The sequence below is a fragment of the Phoca vitulina genome, unplaced genomic scaffold, assembly GCF_004348235.1.
Source record: "Phoca vitulina isolate PV1807 unplaced genomic scaffold, GSC_HSeal_1.0 scaffold38, whole genome shotgun sequence".
Classification (NCBI taxonomy): domain Eukaryota; kingdom Metazoa; phylum Chordata; class Mammalia; order Carnivora; family Phocidae; genus Phoca; species Phoca vitulina.
The window spans coordinates 4,954,502-4,978,731 of NW_022589741.1; the positions used below are offsets into that span (position 1 = coordinate 4,954,502).

General features: G+C 43.1%; 1 protein-coding gene across 6 annotated transcripts in view; it reads right to left on the reverse strand.

Annotated features, from left to right (window-relative positions):
* Positions 1 to 379: 379 nt before the first annotated feature.
* ALKBH8 (alkB homolog 8, tRNA methyltransferase) overlaps positions 380 to 24,230 on the reverse strand; it is a 57,149-nt gene continuing 33,298 nt past the window's right edge. For all 6 annotated transcript variants that reach the window (XM_032427832.1, XM_032427827.1, XM_032427828.1 and 3 more), the window contains 5 exons: positions 21,294 to 21,400; positions 11,222 to 11,373; positions 8,390 to 8,646; positions 2,714 to 2,863; positions 380 to 1,640 (listed from right to left, as the gene is read on the reverse strand). In XM_032427832.1, the coding sequence (XP_032283723.1) occupies positions 1,140 to 1,640; positions 2,714 to 2,863; positions 8,390 to 8,646; positions 11,222 to 11,373; positions 21,294 to 21,400 (1,167 nt within the window). In that variant the 3' untranslated portion in view covers positions 380 to 1,139. The remainder of the gene's footprint in view (positions 1,641 to 2,713; positions 2,864 to 8,389; positions 8,647 to 11,221; positions 11,374 to 21,293; positions 21,401 to 24,230) is intronic.

Genomic DNA, 24,230 nt, shown 5'->3' on the forward strand with positions numbered 1-24,230 from the left:
ACGGGCATTAGGTCTGACTGACAATTCTAACTTTTGCTATTTGAACAAAGGAGTTACAAGAGCATATTGGGGTTGCCTTTAGCACCTAACTCGATGCATTAGGGGTACCAATTAATTCTTGGTAATAAACTACAGTCAGGATTAGTGGCTATCTCAGCCCTTTAAAAATAACTCTTTTGGGCACCTGGGTGGCTCAGTTGGTTAAGTGACTGCCTTCGGCTCAGGACATGATCCTGGAGTCCCGGGATCGAGTCCCACATCAGGCTCCCTGCTCAGCAGGGAGTCTGCTTCTCCCCCTGACCCTCACCCCCTCATGCTCGCTCTCTCTCAAATAAATAAATAAAATATTTGAAAATAAATAAATAAAAATAACTCTTGTTCTCAGGTGCACCCTCCCACTCTCATCTTACTTTCCCCCATGGCATGTATCACCGTCGAGCACACAGTGTCTGTTTATTTGCCTATTGTCTGTCCTCCTTCTACCACGAAGTTCCAGAAGGGCAAGAGCTTTTATTCTTGTTTGCTGCTCCACTCCCAGGTCCTACAATAGTAACTGATACATAGTAGGGGTTCGATGAGGATTTGTTGGATGAAGCTCCTACTAAGGTGTGGCTATTATCTGATGGACTAAAATCTTACTGGGCACCTACTATGTGTCAAGCCCTGTGTTAGTAAGGTGAGGGGACAGAGTGGTCATCAGCTGTGATTTTACAGCATTAATAATCAAAGAGATAAAACTTGAGACAATTCTCTACTGACCAAGAATATTTTCTTTATTAAAATGTTGTACGATTACACCACTAGGATTCTACGTGACTTAGCTCATTAGTAACATGTCCAGCAGAAGTTCATCTTCAAGGCGCGGTATTCTCGCCCCAGGACCCAAATACTTCGCAGACGGCTTCACTCGCTTCTACAAACTGGCGCTGGTCCTCCCCGTTCAGGAGAAGCCCACATTTACGGAGGGAAGCAGGTCGGCCGTAGTAGCGGCCTGGGTGTGTCCTAAGCATCTGCTCCCGAACTTCTCTCAGGCCCGCTCCTCTGGCGCTTCCGCACGAGCCTGCCGTGGCCGCGGACGCCGGCGAGCTCAGTGCCCTTTACGGACCGCGCCGAGCGCTCCGCCCGCAGCCCCGTCGGCGTCAGGCCTTCTGCAGAACCACGCACCAGTTGCCCTGATCGTAGTAGCTCCGCAGCAGGCGGACGTGACTCAGGCGCCGGCAGGCCTCCTCCAGCTCGCCCGCACGGAACACGTGGTAGTACCGATGGAGCACGGGCCCGCCTCTCCCGGGGCCCCCCCGACGGTGCCAGGGCACCAGGACGTCCTGAGAGCGAAAAGAGGTCCTGTTCGTGTGGACCGGCAGCGTGGCATCCGTGAGTCGGCCGGCGCCACCCCCTGCCGCCCGGGCGTCGGGACGCGGGGTGTCCTGGGCGCCCGCCTCGGGCACCTGCTCGGCCGGCGGCCCCGGCTCGGCTGCGTCGCTGGGGGTCGCCTCCGCCTCTCCTCGGCGACGTGCGCTCCCTCCAAGGTACTTGGATTTCTTCTTCTCATATTCCTGTTCCATCGCCCACACGTAAACGAGCGCCATGCCCCCGGGTCTCAGGAGTCGAACAAGTTCTTGCAGAGCCGCCGCTCGACGCTCCTGGGGAGAAAGCGACACGTGGTCCTTTGTCAGCCGAGAGCAGACGCGGCAACGGGAAAGTGGAACTGACGGAAGTATCACTGACTTTTTTTCTTAAAGGTTTTATTTGTTTATTTGACAGAGAGAGAGACAGCGAGAGAGGGAACACAAGCAGGGGGAGTGGGAGAGGGAGAAGCAGGCTTCCCGCTGAGCAGGGAGCCTGATGTGGGGCTCGATCCCAGGACCCTGGGACCATGACCTGAGCCGAAGGCAGACGCTTAACGACTGAGCCACCCAGGCGCCCAGTATCACCGATTTTAATTAAGTTGAACAGCCCAGAAAATCTAACAAAATATATAAAAAAAGGGGGGGGGATTTTGTTCTGTGATTAAGGGGGAAAAAAGTTTAAAACACAGGGAAGAGGACATTTTTATTTGTGCTAATAAAACAGAGGCACAGGGGGTTCTTGGACTTCGTTTCGCATTCACGCAGGTCGTCGGGTGCAGGAGACCCCGAGTGCGGGCAGCACACGGCGACCTGTAAAATCACCGCTCACGTGAGGGGACAGACCAGTGACACAGGAAAAATAAGCCGTTTTTTCTTATAAGAAAAATACAGAACATTAAATTGACTTATTTTGAAATCAGGACCTTCTAAGACGAATTAAAGCACGAGGGACAGACTCCTACCAGCGAGTTTGGAGAAAAGAACAACAGCGGGATGGGAAGGAAGACTCGCGAAGGTCAGGGCGGGCAGGGCTGAGCGGGCGGCGGCCCAGGGCGGGCGAGCTCCCGGGTCCGCGGCGGCTGGAACGGGAGACCCTGCTTCGGGGAGCCGGTCGGGGCTGGGGCGCACTCGGCCGGCCGGCAGAACCGCGCGGCCCGCTCGGCTCGCTGATCCCCGCCGGCAACCGGCAGGCCCCGGGCGGGAAGGGAGGGAGGGAAAGCCGCGTCCGCCCCGGCGCCCCCGCTCCGCTCSGCTCGCTGATCCCCGCCGGCAACCGGCAGGCCCCGGGCGGGRAGGGAGGGAGGGAAAGCCGCGTCCGCCCCCGCCCCCGCCCCCGCTCCCGTCCCCGCGGAGAGGGCGGCACTCACGGCCGTGGCGAGATGGTGCGTCACAGCAACGGAGATGCAGGCGTCCCACGAGCCGCCGCGCAGGGGCACGGCCAGCGCGTCCCCGACCAGCACCTCCGAGCGCCGCTCGCGGCAGATGCCCACGAGGGCCTGGCTCCGATCACAACCAACCTGCAAGAGAGGAAGGGCTCGTCCAGACGTCCTGAGAAGGAGAGCCACGGCGTAGTCGCCACCACGCGCGACGCCACGGAGCGCAGTCCGCTGCGGGCGGCGGGAGGCCCTCGGGCGTCACACTGACTCACACCCGCGGGACACAGGGTTAGAGATGGCGCGGGAAACGGCAAGTCCTAACGGGCATCTACACATCACCGACCGGAACCGACATCTTTTCGTAACATCACACGTATAAAAATGGAAATTATCCCATAAACACATTCAGTCTTTGGTGGGGGGCCCCAGGTGTCACTCAACACGACAAACTATACTGTGATGGCCCAGATGGCAGGAGGACGGCTGAGGGCTTGGCCTGCGGTTTCTTACTTTTCAGTACATATTACTGTACAATCAGAAAATAAAATCCCCAAACTATAAAAAACCAAAACGATTTCATTTTTTTAAAGCTTTTGAGTCTTGTTCTGCTAAATATAACCTAACCTACATATATATATATATATATATATATATCTCAAAAACAAAGTGCTGAATTCAACATTTGCAAAATGCTATTTAATTAAACCTTTTAGTGTAAGCCGACCACCCGAAGGAACGGCAGCATCCCCTGGTCTCCCCAGGCAGGGACTGTTACTAAGGTCTACGGGACGTGTTTGGGAGCAGGACTGCCTGTCTCCTCTCAAGCTCTGTTATTTTTGTACACAGTTCTGCTGTTTAGTCCTAAGAGTACATGCGTGTGCGTGCGTGTGTGCATGGAGGACAATGTGCACAGGTAAACTGAGGGAGCACTGGGAGGGGGGAGGGGCATAAGAAATGTTAAATCACTAATTAATAATCATCCCCAGATAGTTCTTCCTAACTCACTCTCTACAATAGGGAAAAAGAAACGTGAAAGTAGATTTCAGCAGATGGAAGCGGCCACCTCAAGCTTGTATTTACTCATTTGAATTTTAGATGCAGTGAGCACTGATTATTAGGGTTGCCTCAGTCTATCTGAGAATAAAGAATAGGAGCCCTCATGTCAAAACAAGTCTTACTAAGTTAAATCTTACTGCCATGCTAGGCATACTTAATATGAATTTGCTCAATTTCTAATTGGTATTAAACAGCTTCTTTCTCTATCCTAGAGCTGCATTAATTTTTGAGGTATAATAAAAGGCACCGAGCTAGAGGTGAGGTATGGCAATGTCCCTTTGATATATTTTACGATAAGGAAGTACAAAGGGCCCATTAATAACACAGTGGCACAATTCCCAACTGACTGCTGTCTTTACCTACATAGGATACATAACTGGCTTATTACTTTTATTTCTTTTCCTCCATATTCTGTGCCGCCGAGCCAGCAGTCACAATATCAAGCTGACAATACCACTCAAATAATACGCGTATTACATTGAGGGGCTTGCCACCTTTTTTTACAATAAAATTCAGTTCATGGAGTCAGAAGTCTCAAGTCTGTCCAATTCTGACAGACTGCTACAAATCTTGCTAATCCAACTTTACTACAAAACAAATACCAGGAGAGAGAGCTCAACCAAGAAGGAAAGTTATTACCCGAAAACCACAGATAAGGCAGAACAAGGAGAAGAGCAGCCAAACCAAACAGGAAGAGATGTCCTTCCTCCAGCTGCCCATCGGTACGGAGGGCGGTCTGACCCACAGAGCAGCAGGTCTAGGGTAGACAGGACTCGCGCCTGGCGCATGACCTTCATCCTGCGCTGATTCTGCCCAAGTCTTATATACACTCTCATCCAATCATCACTAATTTTCTCTCTTCCCTTTCTATTCTTAAATTTCCTTAAGTCTCTGTACCAAGGACAGTACCCAGGATTTGAAGGTCTCCCTAATCACGATGCATAATGTCAACAGTGTGACAGAAAGTGGCTTATTTATAAATACAATTTATAAACACATTTATTAAAGGACTCATGTAAGGCTACGTAATTCTGTGTGCTGGACGGAAGTCAGTGACATGAAAACACACACTGGTTGGGCTTGAAATGTATACTTACACTCCTTTATAATTTTTTAAAATCTTCAACAAAACATTAAACACGCAATTCTGGGAAGACTGGTAAAAAATGAAAAACATTCGACCTAGTAGTCAAAGGTGCAAACTACAAAACTAGGTTTCATTTTTCTCCCAGTGAAGTATCGAAAATATATATATTTTTTAAGATTTTATTTATTTGACAGAGAGAGACACACAGCGAGAGAGGGAACACAAGCAGGGAGTGGGAGAGGGAGAAGCAGGCTTCCCTGAGAGCAGGGAGCCCGATGCGGGGCTCCATCCCAGGACCCTGGGATCATGACCTGAGCCGAAGGCAGATGCTTAACGACTGAGCCACCCAGGTGCCCCATCGAAAATATTTTAAAATCAAAATACGCCACGGGGATGGCAGCAATAAAACCAGCTCTCCGAAGCACTAGGACAGTGCAAATGGACTCCACCGGTTTTCAAAAGCCATCTGGTACACCACTTTTTAAGAAGGATAAAAATGTTCACAACTTTTTTTTTTAAAGTAGGCTCCATGTCCAGCGAGGAGTCTAATGCGGAGCCTGAACTCATGACCCTGAGATCAAGAGTCAGATGCTCAACCAAATAAGCCACCCAGGAGCCCCAAAAATGTGCATAACTTTTGACCCAATAATTGCTCTTCTAAAAATTCATCCTAAAAAGAAATTATCCAAAATATGAAAAAAGCTAAATGAGCTAAAAAAAAAAAAAAAACCTGCCTTTTACTGGCGCAGCCACCAGATATGACCGCAGATTCTCTGTATTAATGACCTCAACCCTGAACACACACCCTGAGTTAGCTACTGTTACTACACTGCAAATGAGGAAGACTTGTCTCACCACACGTAAGTCATCTGCCCCAAGTTAAAATAGTTAAGTGGTGGAGCAGAGATTTAAACCTGGGCTTTTCTCCCTCTAAACCCCACGTTCTTCCTTCCCGTCAGACTGTTTCTCAGGGGAGATGCTCGTTACTGTGTTATTTATAGTAACTCCACACTGAACATAAGGAACCATCAAGAGTGTTATTAAGTCCAGGAACTGATATATTTCCATCAACACAGAAATATGAAGTGATACGAATGAGTCATCAAGGTGTACGCGTATTCGGGACGATACAAACATTACAGGAAAAACATGGGAAGGACATCTCCCACGAGAAACTGCTTTCTTAGGGTGTTAAGATTACAGGCAAACACCCTTCCTTTTGTCCATTTTCTGAACTGCGGCTGTATTATTATTACTTAAAAAACACCACATTTTTGGGCGCCTGGGTGGCTCAGATGGTTAAGCGTCTGCCTTCAGCTCAGGTCATGATCTCAGGGTCCTGGGATCGAGCCCCGCGTCGAGCTCCCTGCTCCTTGGGAGCCTGCTTCTCCCTCTGCCTCTCTCTCTCTCTGTCTCTCATGAATAAATAAATAAAATCTTAAAAAAAACAAAAAACAAAAAAAACACCACATTTTTTAAGCTACTAAGGAAACAAGCACTATGGGGAGATGAGACTGGCAATAAGGGGTTCAGAGTGCGGGGGAAAAGGCGAAGCCCGTCGACTACATTGAAAACAGCAACCTCAAGTCCCGAGCTGAACTAGCTGGACAACCTAGGAAAGCCACTTAACTTCTGCTTCCTCGTCATAAAAATGCCTACTTCTCAGGGATGAGATGAGAACCAAATAATTGATGTGTATGAAACACTTCACTCCACAAATGTTATTGTGACCGCACGGAACAAAGGCTGGACACAACCTCTCATCCTGGTAGTATTTCAAAAATACATTTTGTTAAGGAAGCATGTAATAATAATATAAACTTGTTTTTTAATTCTAAGACAATCCTACGTGTGAATACCTAGAATGAATGTCCCAGGTCACATTCCCTCATGAATATCAAAAAATGCACATATTTTCAGGCTCAAAGACAGCTGCCGAAAATACACTCAAACATACAGGTTGGAGCTTCGGCAGCTTCCTTCGATCATATGTGACTCCATTTCTGGTATAATGACAACCGTAACTCCAGCCAGACAAGGCGTCTTCATTCCTGCATTGAACCAACACCTACTGAGCCTTCCCGGGAGGTCAGACTGCGAATCACAAACTGCCAACCATGAAATGAGTATAAATAGTGGAAAGTGACTATACTTGTGATTTTCTCATTCTTCTAAATGTATTCTGTCTTGAACAGATTCAGATCTTTGGGCTCAGTTTACCAGGAAATCATGTTTCTCAATTTTAACAGGATAACGCAGTCAGTAGGACTACGTCAGTGTGGTTGACCTCCACCTCGCTTCGCTGTCACGAGTGCTGCCTGACTCCGTAAAGCTGGGGGTTAGCATCAGGAAGGTGCAAGAGCAGAGCTCACTGAGAGACGTCTTGGCCAATACCTTAAGACTAAAATATCAGCAGATATCACTTGGATTTTAAGTGGCACATCAAAACCTACTTCTTCCACATGAACAAACCTAACTCATTAAACCTTATTCTTGATAAACTAAAATTTAATTGTAAACATAATGACAATACATGGATACTAATATCTTATCTTGATGAAAAGCTATGCTTTTATCTGTCTCTTAATGCATGAACCCTGCAGCGTAACTCACTTTCCTCAGGCAGGTGCGTACTATCAAGGAGGAGGTAAAGATACAGATGACGTGCCACGTGACGTCCTCCAGGAGCCCGTGAGTGTGGACTGCTCCGTTGTCCCCACCTCCCTCCTTACTCTAGTCCTCCTGCCCCTAATCTTGAGAAAGGGAAGTTTCAGTCCTCCCAAGAGCAGCGTTGATATGGGTATTTACAATAATGCACCAGTGTAGGGAGAATGTTCTCCTTCCCAGCATGGCAGGAAAAAAAGTGAACCGCAGGAAAGGAAATCATAGCAACTGGAAACAAATTTGGCACGATAAAGAAGTGGGTTCAGATCCTGGGCCTCGAGCTGTAACCTCGGTCACTTGGTTTAAGTTCCTTAAGCCCTAGTTTCCTCAACAGTAAGACACCAATAAACAGTAACTTTTATTTTTTCCTACTGTGAATGAAAGAACACTATATTGGCATCAGAGGCACGAGTTCAAGTCTCAGTTATGTCCCCTAATTATACGACAGCAGGGAAGTAATACAGTCTGTGAGTCTCGGTTGCTTCATTTATAAGAGACACATGAAAATATCAGCTTTAACTTTCTCATACTTAGGAGGATCTAAGCAAAGAAAGTGGCTTCTCTAAACATCCCTTCTGACCTGTAAAGAGTTTAATAAATATAAGACAGTTTTACTGATAAAATAAGCACAATCTAACGGGAAGGGGAAAAAAAACCACACACATACACTACAAATAATGGCATGCATACCCACAAATTCTCAGGGGAATAAAAAAGAATAGGAGTGCTCATTAATTTTCCATCTGTTGGTTATAACTTTTATAATGACCTTTTAAAAAACAGCATTATACCATAAGGCAGAAGGTGACAACAACTTAACAAATAAAGCCAAAAGAGAGCCAGAAGCAACAATGACTTGCCATATATAACTCCTTATTGATGCCAAGATACTTTCCGTTTCCACAGCCAACATCAGCCACTAATGAACCACTTGGCAAAGCTTTCAAGAAGTCCACGACGCGCGGCCACGGGGTGTGTCTTGTGCTGCTGAAGTGCTCAGCAATCTCTTCATAGACTCGATGGACGTATTCTCGCTCCAGCTGTGAGGCTTCTCTAGCACTCTCTGGAAATGATGGGGGGGTCTCCTTCATCTGGCTGTCACAGACCAAAGGGTAACCTAATGAAAAATAGGGCAATATAAACCGTTCATTTTTATCCAAGTGATTCATAAGGTATGTTTTCTTATTTTTTTTTTTTTTTAAGATTTTATTTATTTATTTGAGACAGAGAGAATGAGAGAGAGAGAGAGAGCACATGAGAGGGGAGGGTCAGAGGGAGAAGCAGGCTCCCTGCCGAGCAGGGAGCCCGATGCGGGACTCGATCCAGGGACTCCAGGATCATGACCTGAGCCGAAGGCAGTCGCTTAACCAACTGAGCCACCCAGGTGCCCCATAAGGTATGTTTTCTTAAAAAAACAAGCAAATCAATGCAAATTTGGTGGCTAGGGATAAGCAGGCTCTGATTTATCAGTTTAAAAATAGCTCTTACCTAACAAGTCCAATTACATGTGTGAGGGGTCTAAATGAAAAAAAGGGGAAAAATCCATCTGCAACAAGACATGAACTGCAATTCTGCAAGCCTGATAATGCAGATGCCTAGTTCATCCTGGGATTAAGGTCCTTTTATTTCGGAAAGCATCTTGATGGGCCTGGCCTAACCAGAAGAAATTTAGCTGAATTAACAGGAGTTAGGGTTTTTCTCCTGGTGAGCAAAGGAAACAGGAGTTCTGGGGCCCTAGCACTCTTGGAAAAACAACAAGACCTAGGAGGAGGTGTCATTTGGTTATGATCACAAGCATTTAATGAACACTATTTGAAGGAGTTTATACGGATGGTCTCAATTCTCACAATAACACCTTGAGATGGTACTGCTGCGTCCATTTTACAGATGAGGACATGAAGCCCAGAATGCTGAGTAACGATCCTGAAGTGACAAAGATGGTAAGTCACAGGGCCAGGACTTGCACCCAGCCAGTGGGGACTCGAGAGCCCATCATCTCAGTGACGACAGGCATCGCCTCCTTCAGCGGATCAGCACACCCTAAGGAGAACACCGTCAAGTCCAGGGGATGACAAGGGAAGCTGAGGATACACTGTTATCCTAGTTAACATCCTAATTAAATGAATTCTGAAGTTGTTCCCCGTTCCCTGCAATCATGGCTAACACTCATTTTAAATCCCTGCCTGTTCTCTGCTATGCTGTAATTTCCCTGTATCTCCGGCCGAAGTCTGGGAGACGCATCTTTTCACTGCAGGAAATACAGGAGGAAGGAGCGGTGTTCCAGAGAAGCCACGGTGAGAAATCATGTGGCAGCTCAGAAGTGGGCGGCAGCGTTCACGGCTTTGGGAACTCTCCCTAACTCTCATCAGAGCGTGCCGAACCTGGAGAAATGGGTGGGAGACAGCTAGTCTCTGCTACTGTGTGAAGGGCAGCTCTAAACACTTCATGCGGACATTGGAGAAAGCCCGACAGCTCTGACACCTGCAGGTGACAACAGACGGGTTACCTTGTATCCTGCGCACATCAGGATCACACTACCACGTACACTACAGTGACCCTCAACCGGTCCTGGTAACATTTTATCCTCTTAGAAATTATAAACAGCTAAGTAATCTAGAGAGGCAACCCTTCTCCTTAAAAATTGACCAAAAGTATCCAAAAAGATGGCCTTGAACGTGAAAAACATCTGTAAACTGAATATACATTCAGGGCTTCTATAATATGCCTTACATTCAATTAACATCCACAACAAAGAAACCTCTGTAGAAGAAAACTAGGCTGTCTCTCCAACTGGACCCTCAGGTTCCTCAAGAACAGGAGTCGTGCTGTATTTTTCATTATCTTGTAAAACTACAGTGTCAGACACTCAACAAATACAAAATACACTTTTTTTAATTGATAAAAAAATTTGATGTTCCAAGGCCTCAATGACACTTTTAGCAAAAGAAACAAAAGTCTGTTTTAAGCTTCACTAACATCAAGATATCAGATTTAGGAAAAAAAAAGATATCAAATATAGCAATTTCAAGTTTAATAACAGATACTACTTACAAAATGAAAGAGATTTTTATTCAATGAGTCCAAGAAATACAGGTTATGATGTACTTGTATAGACAATTCAAAATAACATCCTCTTGACAAGTTTTTGGCATTTCTCGTATTCCCTCCTAGATTTCCAAATTGACCAAAACACAAACCACTATTTATCCCCCTAGAGATATCTACTTACTATGCTAAGTTCATCTCTAAGTTCCTCGTTGGGTTAATGAGAAGTAATTTAGAAATTGGTTCATCTCTAAGTTCCTCGTTGGGTTAATGAGAAGTAATTTAGAAACTTGACAAGCTGTTTCCAATAAAACCTATTTTTGCACAAATGATATTTTAACATGCTATAATTTTATTTAGCACTCTTAACTGTGACTTCAATTTAAAAAAATGTTTATTTGGCATCCAACTATGCCTAAGTACTATATTTGGGAAAATAAAGATGAATAAAATGCAGTCCCTGCTTTCAAGGAATATAAACTCAATGGGGGTGGTTAAGAAAAATCTCCATTAAGTACAACACTACGCAGAGCATGAGAAATGCCATTAGGGTTAAGACCAAGCTCTCCTTGGTTCTGATGGGACTTTAAAAGATTTTTACACTAGATTTACTCCATTTTACAGTGGAACCAAAATTATATACTTACTACAATTACAAGGTGTTTGCCTCACTTTCCTAAATGTAAATGATGTCCTTATTCCCCTCTTGCTTAAAGTTAAGTCTCCAACATCACTGGTGATAATCCCACTTCTGTGACCCTTGGATGCTTGAACAGTATCAAATTTTCTGGGTGTGATTCTAAAAACGAGAGTCAAAATAATTTATTTAATACTGTATTCAAAAAAAATTTCATGTCCTTTTAAAAATATCAAGGGAACAAAGCAAATTTAGAAGAATTTATGCCAAATATCTACTGGATTCCCCAAATTGTTAAGCAATTTGAAATAGAAGTCTCTATTTTTTAAGAAGCTATCTTCAGGGTAATCATATTAAAAGAATGTACACTAACAAGTTATTCAAAAATACAAATAGAATAATAACAAATATTTAATTTTTTTTAAGATTTTAAGTAGTCTCTACACCCAATGTGGGGCTTGAACTCACAACCCCAAGATCAAAAGCGGCATGCTCCTCTGACTGAGCCAGCCAGACGCCCACAAATATTTAATTAATACAATTCTGAGAAAGGGAAAAAAAACAAGGAACAGATGGAGTGAAGAGGAAACACATAAACAGTAAACTTAAATCCAATCAATAATTACGTCAAATGTAAAAAGACTACAACATCCAATTAAAGAAAAAAGAATGTCAGAATGGGTTAAAAAAATAAAGTCCATGGGGCGCCTGGGTGGCTCAGTCGTTAAGCGTCTGCCTTCGGCTCAGGTCATGATCCCGGGGTCCTGGGATCGAGCCCCGCATCGGGCTCCCTGCTCCGCGGGAAGCCTGCTTCTCCCTCTCCCACTCCCCCTGCTTGTGCTCTCTCTCTCGCTGTGTCTCTCTCTCTCTGTCAAATAAATAAATAAATAAAATCTTTTTAAAAAATAAATAAATAAATAAAATAAAAATAAAAAAATAAAGTCCAATTATATGCTGATTACAAGAGATACCCACCTTAAAATAAGGACATAGAATGGCTGAAAATCAAGATAGAAAAAAAAAAGACACAGGGGCACCTGGGTGGCTCAGTCAGTTGAGCATCTGCCTTCGGCTCAGGTCATGACCCTGGGGTCCTGGAATTGAGCCCTGCGTCAGGCTCCTTGCTCAATGGGGAGCCTGCTTCTCCCTCTCCTCCCCGCTGTGCTCTCTCTCGCCGTCTCTGTCACTATCTCTGTCTCTCTCTCTCAAATAAATAAATAAAATCTTAAGAAAAAAAGAAAAAAAGATACAAAGAAGACAAGTATTTTACATATTCCAAGCAAAACCAAAAGAAAAGTGGTATAGCTATCCTAATCAAAGTAGGCTTCAAAGGAATAAATATTACTAGAGATGAAAAGGGACATTTCTTTTTTTATTTTATTTATTCATTTTTTTTATGTAGGCTCCACACCCAGCGTGGAGCCCGTCGTGGGGCTTGAACTCATGACCCTAAGATCAAGAGTCCGATGCCTAACCAACTGAGCCACTCAGGTGCCCCGAAAAGGGACATTTCATAATTAACAACAGTGTCAATACAACAGGAATGTATAAAACCATCTATATTTGTATGCATCTAACGAATAACACAGCCTCAAAATACATAAAGCAAAAAGTGAACAAAAATAACAGGAGAAATAGACAAATACATAATTACCATTGTAGCTTTGAATACATCTTTCTAAGTAAGGGAAATCTAGTTGAGGGTCAAGGACATCAACATCAGAAAACAGCAGATAATGGAACAGTTCCAGGCTGACATTCTTATACTTGGTATTACCTGAGTTTTTAATTTTAGTCATTTTAGTGAGTGGCAAGTGGTATGAAATTGTGGTGGTTTGTTTTTTTTTTAAGATTGATTTATTTATTTGAGAGAGAGTGAGCGTGCATGCGCAAGTGCAGGGAGGGGCAGGGGGGTAGAATCTTCCAGCCGACTCCCCGATGAGCCTGCAGCCCTATCTCAGGACCCGTGAGATCATGACCGGAGCCAAAACCAAGAGTTGGATGCTTTACCAACTGAGCTACCCAGGCGCCCCTGAAACTGTGGTTTTAATTTGCATTTCTCTGATTACTAATGATGCTGTTTATTTTTGTGTGCTTATTAGCCATTCATTGATACTTTTTCTGGTGAAGGATCTGTTCAAATCTTAAGCCCAAACCTTTGTTAGATATGTGTATTCTGGATATTTTCTCCCCATGTGTGGCATGCCTTTTCATTTTTTTAATGATATTTTTTGACGAGTAAGTTTTTAATTTTGATGCGGTTAATCTTTTTTTTCTTTTATAGTGTGTTCTAAAATCTTTCTTTAAAAAACTTTGCCTACCCCAAGGTTGCGAAAATATTCTCTTGTATTTTCTTCTAGATGTTTTACAAGTTTCACTTTTACATTTAAATCTATGTTCTACCTTGGGGCGCCCAGGTGGCTTAGTCGGTTAAGCATCCAACTCTTAATTTTGGCTTAGGTCATGATCTCGGGGTCGTGAGATCAAGCCCCAAGTCGGGCTCCACACTCAGTGGAGAGTCTGCTTGGGATTCTCGCTCTTCCTCTCCCTCGCCCTCTGCCCCTCCCCCAGCTTGCTCATGTTCACGCTCTCTCTTAAAATAAATAAATCTTTGAAAAAAATCTATGATCTACCTCATATTACCCTTTGTAAATGGTGTGAGGCAGACATGGACATTCGATTGTTCCAGCACCAGCTGTTTATAAATTTCCTTTCCACACTGAATTGCATTGGTGTCTTTGTCAAAAATCAACTGACCTTGGGGCGCCTGGGTGGCTCAGTCAGTTAAGTGTCTGCCTTCAGCTCGGGTCATGATCCCAGGGTCCTGGGATCGAGCCCCACGTCAGCCTCCCCGCTCAGCAGGGAGCCTGCTTCTCCCTCGGCCTGCGGCTCCCCCTGCTTGTGCTCTCTCTCTCTTCTGTCAAATAAAAAAACAAAAATCAACTGACCTTATATATGTGGATATATTCTGCCCCACTGGTCTACCTACCTACACACTAACACTACATTCTTTTCTCCCTCTTTTTTTTTCAAGTAGGCTCCACATCCAGCGTGGAGCCCAACGTGGAGCCTGAACCCACAGCCCTGAGATCAAGACCTGAGCTAAGATCAAGTCAGACATTTAACCGACTGAGCCACCTGGGCATCCCACACACTTTTTTGATTATGTAGCTTTAGTAAATTTTAAAAACCAGGTAGAATAAATCCTCCAACACTGTTGTTCTGCTTCAAGACCTTTTTGCTTTTACCATATCCTTCACATTTCCCTATAAATTTTAGAATCTGCTCATCAATTTCTATAAAAAAGTCTTAAGATTTCTAATTGGAATTACACTGAAACATTAGATCAACTTCGGACAATTGATATCTTAACAATATTGAGTTTCCTATCCCTGATCTCAGCATCTGTACCTCTTCATTCATTTCGGTCTTCTTTAATTTCTCTCAGCAGTGTTTCATAATATTCAGTGTATTATGTGTTGCATACCTTTTGTTAAATTTATTCCTAAGGATTTAAATCTTCTGAGTCTAAGTTTTCTGCTTGATATACCCTAGCTAATCTATCTCCTATAGAGGTGGGTTTTATATTCAGAGGGAATGTGCTAAGCCTAAAAGATCTCAGCAAATTATTAAAAAGCATAATTTTATATTTAAGTTGTTGATTCCTCTTTAGTAGGAGCCAGGTAAGTTTTTTCTACACATCTAAAAAAGAGAATGTTCAACCATATAATTAAAATGGATTTGATCCTAAAGTGAAAAAATATAATGTATTTCAGTTCTCAATTTTCATTTTGTCATTGTTATACTATTTCTTCAGTCTGTTGTTAGAATCAGAATTCCCAAAAGGCAACAAAAGCAAAAATAAACAAGTGGGACTACATCAAGCTGAAAACCTTTTGTACAGTGAAGGAAACCATCAACAAAATGAAATGGCCACTTACAGAATGAGAAAAAATATTTTATATTATATATCTGGTAAGGGGTTAATACCTAAAACATATAAAGAACTACAACTCAACAACAAAAAACAAACCATTTAAAAAATGGGCAGAGGATCTGAATAGACAATTTTCCAAAGAAGACATACAGATGGTCAACAGGTACATGAAAATGTGCTCCATATCACTAGTCATCAGGGGAATAGAAACCAAAACCACAATGAGGTATCACCTCATACCTGCTGCAATGGCTATGATCAAAAAGATAAAAAAATCACAAGTGCTGGCAAGGGTGTAGAGAAAAGGAAACCCCTGGGCCCTGCTGGTGGAAATGTGGTTTGTGCAGCCGCTATGGAAAAGAGTATGGAGGTTCCTCAAAAATTAAAAACAGAACTACCCTGTGATCCAGCAATTCCACTACTGGATCTTTATCCAAAGGAAATAAAAACACTAACTTGAAGGGATACCTGCATTTCATGGTCACTGTAGCTATCATTTACAACAGCCAAGACATGGAAACAACCTAAGTGTCCATCAGTGGATGAATGAAGAAGGATTTTTGATTTTACCAGATCAAAATTTCATTTTCTAAAAACTAATTTTTGAATATTGACCTAGTAGGTTACAACCTTGCTATATTCATTTTTTAGTTCTAGCACTTGTTTTGTAGATTTCCTAGGATTTTCTACATCCGCAATCATAAAGAGTTTTACTTCTTCCTTTCAAATCCGTATGATTTTTATTTCTTTTTCTTGACTTGTTATACTATGTAAAACACCCACTGTAATATTAAAGAGTGGTGGTGAGAGCAGACATCCCTGCCCTGTTGAATATCTTAGGAAAAGGCATTCACTATTTCACCATTAAATACGATGTCAGCTGTGGGTTTCTCAGATGCCCTTTATCAGATTGAAGAAGTTTCCTTCTTTTTTTGCCAAGTTTTTATCATGAACGGATGCGGAATTCTGTCAAATACATTTTTTGTATCAATCAAGATGATTATTTTTTTCGCCTTTGTTCTTTTTATGTCATGAATTACATGGTTTGGTTTCAAAATGTTAAGCCAATCTTGCAGTCCTGGGATAAACTCTACTTGGTCATGATGTACTTTCTTTTTTATATATCATACAATTGGATTTTCTCCTATTCTGCTAAGGATGTTTTTTCACCTCTGTTATGAGAGATATCGGTCTGTAATTTTCTCTTATTGTAATGTCTTTGACATGTTTTGGTGTCAGGGTAATGCTGGTCTCATAAAACATGTAAGGAGAGTGGCTCTTTTTTTTTTTTTTTTTTTTTTAAGATTTTATTTTTTATTTATTTGACAGAGAGACACAGCGAGAGAGGGAACACAAGCAGGGGGAGTGGGAGAGGGAGAAGCAGGCTCCCGCCTGAGCAGGGAGCCCGATGCGGGGCTCGATCCCAGGACCCCAGGATCATGACCTGAGCCGAAGGCAGACGCTTAACGACTGAGCCACCCAGGCGCCCCTGAGAGTGGCTCTTTTAAAAGAGCTTGCACCAAAGGCAATTTTTTAGAAGTAAAAAGCAAGCAAACATTGCCTGGACTTATATGATTGTTACCCTGATGGCAGAAAATGAGTAAAACTATAAGTCAAGTCAAGGAAACAAAGTCAAGATATTTCAGAACAATGAGTATCTTGAAACTCTTATTAGCAAATAAAGTTCCCTTTTGAGGACCAAGTAGTTCTCTATCACGGTTCTTTTAAGTCAATTACTTTACTTGCCTAGAATTAAATCTTAGACAAAGGCCAAGCAGTACTTAACAGCTTTTGGCACCAATCTCAGATTTTTAGGAATAGGTAATCCATAGGTTAAGATTAATGAATTCTTTAAACATTACTGAACATCTTTTTTCCCTCCTTACTCAAATTTATGATCTAGTTGAAAAAATATCAAATAAAAAGATAAAAACATTTTTTAGATTTAAATAATAGTTCGATAGAAGAGACATCTCAAGGTAGCAGAAGACAATATAATCTCTAGGAGTTTAAGGGAGAAATTATTTCAGGCTAATGTACCCAGAAAAAGTTTTATATATTATAAAGGACGTAAGAGCTGAGCTCTATGTTAAAAACAAAGGAAAAGGAAATTTATTGCACTGAGGGCTAGCGCAAGAGTAAAGGCCAGAGGGCACAGCATAAATTTGGAGGAGAGGGAGCAACCTAGTCCAGCAGGAACGACATGGTTAAGGACACAGATCCTGAGGCCAGACTGCCTGGCTTCTCATCTTGGCTCTGCCACTTCATGGTTTTGTGACTTTGTACAAGTTACATAACCTCTTTATGCTCCAATTTCCTTTAAAAATGGGGACAAAACCACGCAACAAACTTTCCACTGTGACTTGTAAGGAGTTAAGTGAGCTAATTGTGTGAAACTTTGAGAACAAGGCCCAGCGGAAAGAAAATGCTCCAAAAGTAATTTAAAAGGAGAGTCAAATAAACTTATAAATAAATGCCTGCCAAGCCAGTCGAATAACCTCAAGGAGGGAAGCACGTGGGTTTGTCGAGAAACACCCTGTTTGCTGTTAAACACGTATGAAGGGTTTCGTTTCAAAACAACAGTGTTCTCTTCCACTTTTCTTTTTTTTTTTTTTTTTTTAAAGATTTATTTATTTATTTGAGAGAGCGAGAATGAGAGAGAGTACATGAGAGGGGGGAGGGTCAGAGGGAGAAGCAGGCTCCTCGCTGAGCAGGGAGCCCGATGCGGGACTCGATCCCGGGACTCCAGGATCATGACCTGAGCCGAAGGCAGTCACTTAACCAACTGAGCCACCCAGGCGCCCCTTTCTCTTCCACTTTTCTTAAAACACTTGCCCACTCATTCTAGCTTCCCATTTGCTACTTTTAATGCAGACAAGATTTACCGCACGTCCACGCGGCTCCAGTGCCAGCAGTGACGCACGGCAGCTGGTGCTCAGCCCTAGCGTGGGCGCCACAGACCGCGGTGGGGACTGCGGAGAGCTTGAGGACGCAGGTCCCACCTACAGAAGGCCACACAGTGTCTCCAACGCCAGGGCCAGGCCTCCACGGGCCCAGTGCCGTCACACCGCCCAATTTTCAAAAGAGACTGAAGACTCAGACGTTTTAGGTGAAAGCTCCTGATTTTTACATGTAGGCAATTTATAAAATTGCTGTCGCAGGGACCACCACTGCCCCGCCTGACGTGCTGCCATTTCCGACTTAAGGTACGGCGGCTACGACAGTGAGTCTGAACTAGACTGAGATAAGAGTTTGGAATTAGCCCCGCATCCAGCTCCCTGCTCGGCGGAGAGCCCGCTTCTCCCTCTCCCTCTGCCTGCCACTCTGCCTACTTGTGCTCTCTATCGCTGTTAAATAAATAAATAAATATCTTTTAAAAAGAAAAAAAAGTTTGGAATTAACCGTACAGAGCAGAGTTTATCAACTTTTTTTTTTTTTAAAGTAAACTTCACCTCTGATGTGGGGCTCGAACTCACAACCTCAAGATCAAGAGTCACACGTTCCACTGACCGAGCCAGCCAGGAGCCCCAAATCAACCTTCTTCAATTCCTATCCCTCGATAGTGCTTTCTAGTGCTTTGTTTTCAGCAGAGATCAAAATAGTTTTTTATCAAGGTGTATTTCCTGTGTTTTGTACATATTTTTAAGTGTATTAAATGTGCTTTTTCAACCTAGTCTCTGGTCCACCCAGAGATTCTGATGAATACCTCCATAGTTGGTATATCATTATTTGGTCAGCCTCTCTCTATTCCTGTCTCTACCTGCAGCCCCTCCCTCCTTACCCTACCCCTTCCTTTTCTCCTTCTCTTCCCTATACACACACACACACACACACACACACAATCACATTACAGGCAATGAGTATCAATGGGAGCCTTTAAAAATAATACTGAGGGTTTTTCTCCCCTGAAATTATTGTAAAGAATTTTGATTCTAGAGAAAGGTTTAAAAATAAATGTTGCCTGCAATTCAATCTTCCAGAGATAACTACTCTTAACATTTAACCTCACAATATTCTTTTTTTAAAAGAGAATTTGTTTATTTGAGAGAGAGAGATAGAGAGCGAGTGAGCATGGGGAGGGGGAGAGGGAGAGGCAGGCTCCCCGCTGAGCAGGGAGCCCGACATGGGGCTCGATCCCAGGACCTGAGATCATGACCTGAGCCGAAGGCAGATGCTTCACCAACTGAGCCACCCAGACGTCCCCACACAATATTCTTTGAACAAGAAAATAATGTGATCGGGGGTAACTGGGTGGCTCGGCCGGTTAAGCTTCAGTGAAGCGTCTGTCTGCCTCCTAAGTTTAAGTGTACTCTTAAGTTTAAATGTACCGATAGTAAAAATGCTTAAACTTAAAAAAAGAAAATGTGAATATTCTCAATTCTAGAAATACCTGAAACCACTGGATCGCCTCACCATTTTCATTTACTGTAAGTGAAAATATTTTAGAGGCCATCGAAAAAAATCAGGTAACTTTAAGCCTCATTGCACAAAATCAGGCCATCAGTTTTTATGGCTCACATTCAGGACACGTTACCGAATCATTTACATGTTCATTTCCTTTATTTCTTAAAATGCATCAGTTAAAATCTCCAAGCAGGACTTTATTAGTAAGTACAGAACTCAGCAGTATTTTCAGTAGACTGTATGTAAATTTTAGTAGTTCGATGTTTCTCCTCTAAAGGCTAAAGCTATGCTCTTGCCGAAAGTGCATAACCCATCTCTTTGAGATGAGATTCCATCAAACAAACTCAAATTGAGGGCCATTCTATAAAACAACTGGCCCCCTTAAAAAGGCCAACATCCAGAAAGACAAAGAGAAGTTGAGGAATTGTTTCCAAGTAAAGACAACTGAAGAGAACTGACAACTAATCAGTGTCATAGACGGAGTCCTGGGTCAGAGGGAGAGTGTACTACAAACCACTAACAAAGATTCTCTGCTTGACCAAACTTCAGTCTGACTCCCCTGAGCCCAACTCGCCCCATCCTGGGGCATGTCCGTCAAGAGCCCCACTTTAGCAAGAATCCCACCGAGTCGGCTTAACCAGAATCCCCCACTACCCACATCTGATCCTCCTTGACAACCGACCAAACTCCTCACTGCCCAGCTGTCCCCCAGCCGACGTCTACGCAGCAGGAATCCTATGGTCCTTGGCCAGAAGCCACCCCTCCCACCCCGCCCCATCGCTATGCTTCCACTGGGGTTCCTCCGGCCACGGGCACCGCCCCACGCCCAGCTCCTCGGCCGTCTACCCCGACTCCTCCTGCTGTGTCTGGGATCCAGCCCAGTTCTATACTGACGTCCCTATTCTCCTACTGCGACGGTCCCTGAGTAAAGTCTGGGTTCATGCCCACACTGCTGGCAATCTGCAACAGCACTATGCTGTGAGGTACGACTAGCAAATCTGAAGATGGTTGTGTGAGAATATTTTACCAGTAAGGATGTTTCTGAATTTGAGCTGCACCACAGTTCGGTAGCGCAGGGGTTGGCAAACTTTTTCTGTAACAGGGCCAAATAGTAAACGTTTTAGGCAAAAAAGGCCACATACAGTTTCTGTCACATATTCTCTGATGTTTTTGTTTTTTACAACTCTTTAAAAATGTAAAAACCAAAACAACAATCATAATCATAATAATCATAAACACATTTTTTAAAATACAAATAAAAATGTAAAAACCATTCTTGGCTCAAGAACTGCACAAAGCAGGCTAAGGGCTGAATTTGGCTAATAAGCCATGGTTTGCCAACCCCTGATATAACCAATATCCTTGCTCTCAGGAAATATGCAATGAAGGACGTAAGAGTAAAGGATCACGATGTCTGCAACTGACTCTCAAATGATTCATCAATGATAATAATAATGATAACATATGAGAACAATAAAATACATGGTCAAATGTTCACAACTGGTAAATCTAGGTGAAGGGAGTTCATTATACCATGCTTGCAACTCTCCATTAAACTTGAATTTCGTCAAAATAAAAGCCTACTATTTACCATCAAAAGGGCACAGATGTCCGTGGGGGTTGAAACCTGGACACCTCAGTGTGCAGACATGGGACACAATTCTGGTGGCTCAAGCAGGAGAGAATGCAAGCTCTCACAAAGCAAGAGATATTCTGTCACCAAGGTCATTTCGATACGTACCCATGTGTCCAGAGGTATCTAGATTCTCCGGTCATCACCAGCAAACTCCGACGAGGCAACATGACCGGCACTGTGACACCATCTGGGTGCTTGAAGTCCATGACAATCTTGAAGGAAAGACGAAAGCATAAAGATGAATCCAAAACGTAATGTATTCCAAGGACAAGAATGATGAATTGATTCTGGCTATCCTTCTAGGTTAATAGAGATTAAAACATGATAATGCTTATAGAAGAGCATAGCACAGGGGTCCTCAAACTTCAGAGCACATAAAAATCAACTGAATGGGGCGCCTGAGTGGCTCAGTCAGTTAAGCGTCCAACTCTTGATTTTGGCTCAGGTCATGATCTCAGGGTCCTGGGACTGAGGCCCACAATGGGCTCTGCGCTCGGCACAGGGTCTTCTTGAGATTCTCTCTCTCCCTCTGCCCCTCCTCCTGTACTCTCTCTCTCTAAAATAATAAATAAAATAAATCCTTAAAAAAAATCAACTGAATGACTAAAAAACATACTTCATCCATAGATTCAAACTCAGCAGGCCTAGGATGAGGCTCAAGAGTCTGCATTTGTAACAATCGCCCCAGGAAATTATGATGCAGGTGGTTTGAGGACCATACATACGATGCAAAACACTAGGGCAGTCAAATGCTAGGACTTGGAGCTGAAACACTCATATCCTGAGTCTTCCATGAGCTAACCACATGGCCCAGGACAGGCCACTTAACCCCTCGGTGCCTCAGCATCCTCAGCCCCTTACGCTTCTGGTAACCAACCAGAGGCTGGTTACATGAATTAAATATACAATGGTTATAAATCACAGTGTCTGACACACCATACAAAAAAACAGCAGCTATAATTACTCATAGTATATTAAAAATTAATGAATAACCCCCCCAACAACCATTAGATGCCTATTCTCATATAACCCATTTTGCCTTTAAAGTCACTCAACATTTTGGATATTAAAGGCTAATTTATAGGAGATAATCAAAGAACAAAGGAACATTTTCAGCCACTCTTCCTAAGTTGTGCTCAAATATTATTATGGATAACAACCTATAAAGATACAACATCCAAGAAACTGTTTTTGTCCTCAGGAACCTAAACACCAAAGAGTTCAGTCTAAATGTAGCAGCAGCTGACAAATGTGAATTCAAAAGGCATGCCACAGGGCTAAAAAATGTTTTTTAAGTGAACAAATCAATGCACTTGAAAAATAAATACAACAACCAAGTATCAGTGGGATGAGCAGACTTTAGTATCTTCGTTTTTTGTTTTTTTTTTAAGATTTTACTTGACAGAGAGAGACACAGTGAGAGAGGGAACACAAGCAGGGGGAGTGGGAGAGGGAGAAGAAGGCTTCCCGCCGAGCAGGGAGCCTGATGCGGGGCTCGATCCCAGGACCCTGGGACCATGACCTGAGCCACAGGCAGACGCTTAACGACTGAGCCACCCAGGCGCCCCCTTTTTCATCTTTTTCTATATGAAAATTTTCATACTGAAAAGTTGGAGAGAGGGGAGAAAAACCCACTGTGACCCATTTTTAAACCAATACATACAGGTTTCACTTTTCTGAAGAAACACTAAGGTCTACATAGGAAATAATGAGCACATTTATTAATTATTTTATTAGAGAAAATCATTTGTGGCTTAAGGGGATGAAAACTGTTGATGGGAAAATACTCTGAGAGACTAGACTCCAGTTCATTCTTTAGACAAATATTTATTTTTCACTGTCTGAGATATCAAAAGCCACAATGTTGAGCGAGGGACACGACCTTGCCCACCCAGAGGTTACAGTTTCTGGCTAATTAACATTCAACATGTGTGACAAATATACAGCACCTATTTACTTGTGAAATTCAAACACATTTCCTCCCATCAACAGAAAGCAATGATTTCTAAATAGGGAAATCTCAGTTTAAACAAATGATTAGAACTAACAAGACAAGTATGAACGTGACACTAATTAATTTGGAAATACTTGTCCTGAATACAGAAGCCAAGTTTCAAGGAAGAAAAATATACTACCAACTAAGCCAAATATTATGGGACTTAGATTAGAAAATATATACAATACTTATTATTACCCTTGATGACCATTATTAGTTTGCTAGAGACGCTCACAGAACTCAGGAAAACAGTTTACTCACTGTTGACCAGTTTATTATAAAATGATATGATAGAGGATACGGACGAACATCCGGATGGAAGAGATGCATAAGGCAGGGATGTGAGAAGGGGCACAGAGCGTCCCTGACCTCTGCGCGTGCGTCCCTCTCCTAGGACTGCCACATGTTCGTTCATCAACCTGGAAGCTCTCTGAACTCCATACTATTGGGATTCTTATGGAGGCCTCATCACATAGGCATGATCAATTATTACCTCCATTTCCAGCCCCACTCCCGTCTGGAGAATAGGGACAGGACTGAAAGTTCCAAGTTTCTAACCACGGCTTGGTCTTTCTGGTGACCAGCGCTCATCCAGGAGCCCACCAAGAGTCATCTCGTTAGAACAAAAGACACTGCCGTCCCCCAGGATATTCCCAGGGATTCAGGTACTCTGTGTCAGGAGCCCAGGTGAATGACCAAACGTAAGAACAAAAAATGCTCCTACTACTCCTATCGCTTAGGAAATTTACAAGTGTTTCAGGGGTTCTGGGCCAGGAACTGGGGAAAAAGACCAATATATATGTCTTCTATTACCTCACAGGTATCTAATGTGAGACTACAGGTTTTTTTAGTTTAAGAAAGTAATTTTTACTTATAAAATTAAATGTATATTTTCGATGAAAACTAAATTTTTCTTAAAACAGTCCATCATAAAATATTGTCCCTATCATTATATTTATTTTTTTAAAGATTTTTACTTATTTGTCAGAGAGAGAGAAAGAGAGAGCACAAGCAGGGGGAGCGGCAGAGACAGAGGGAGAAGCAGG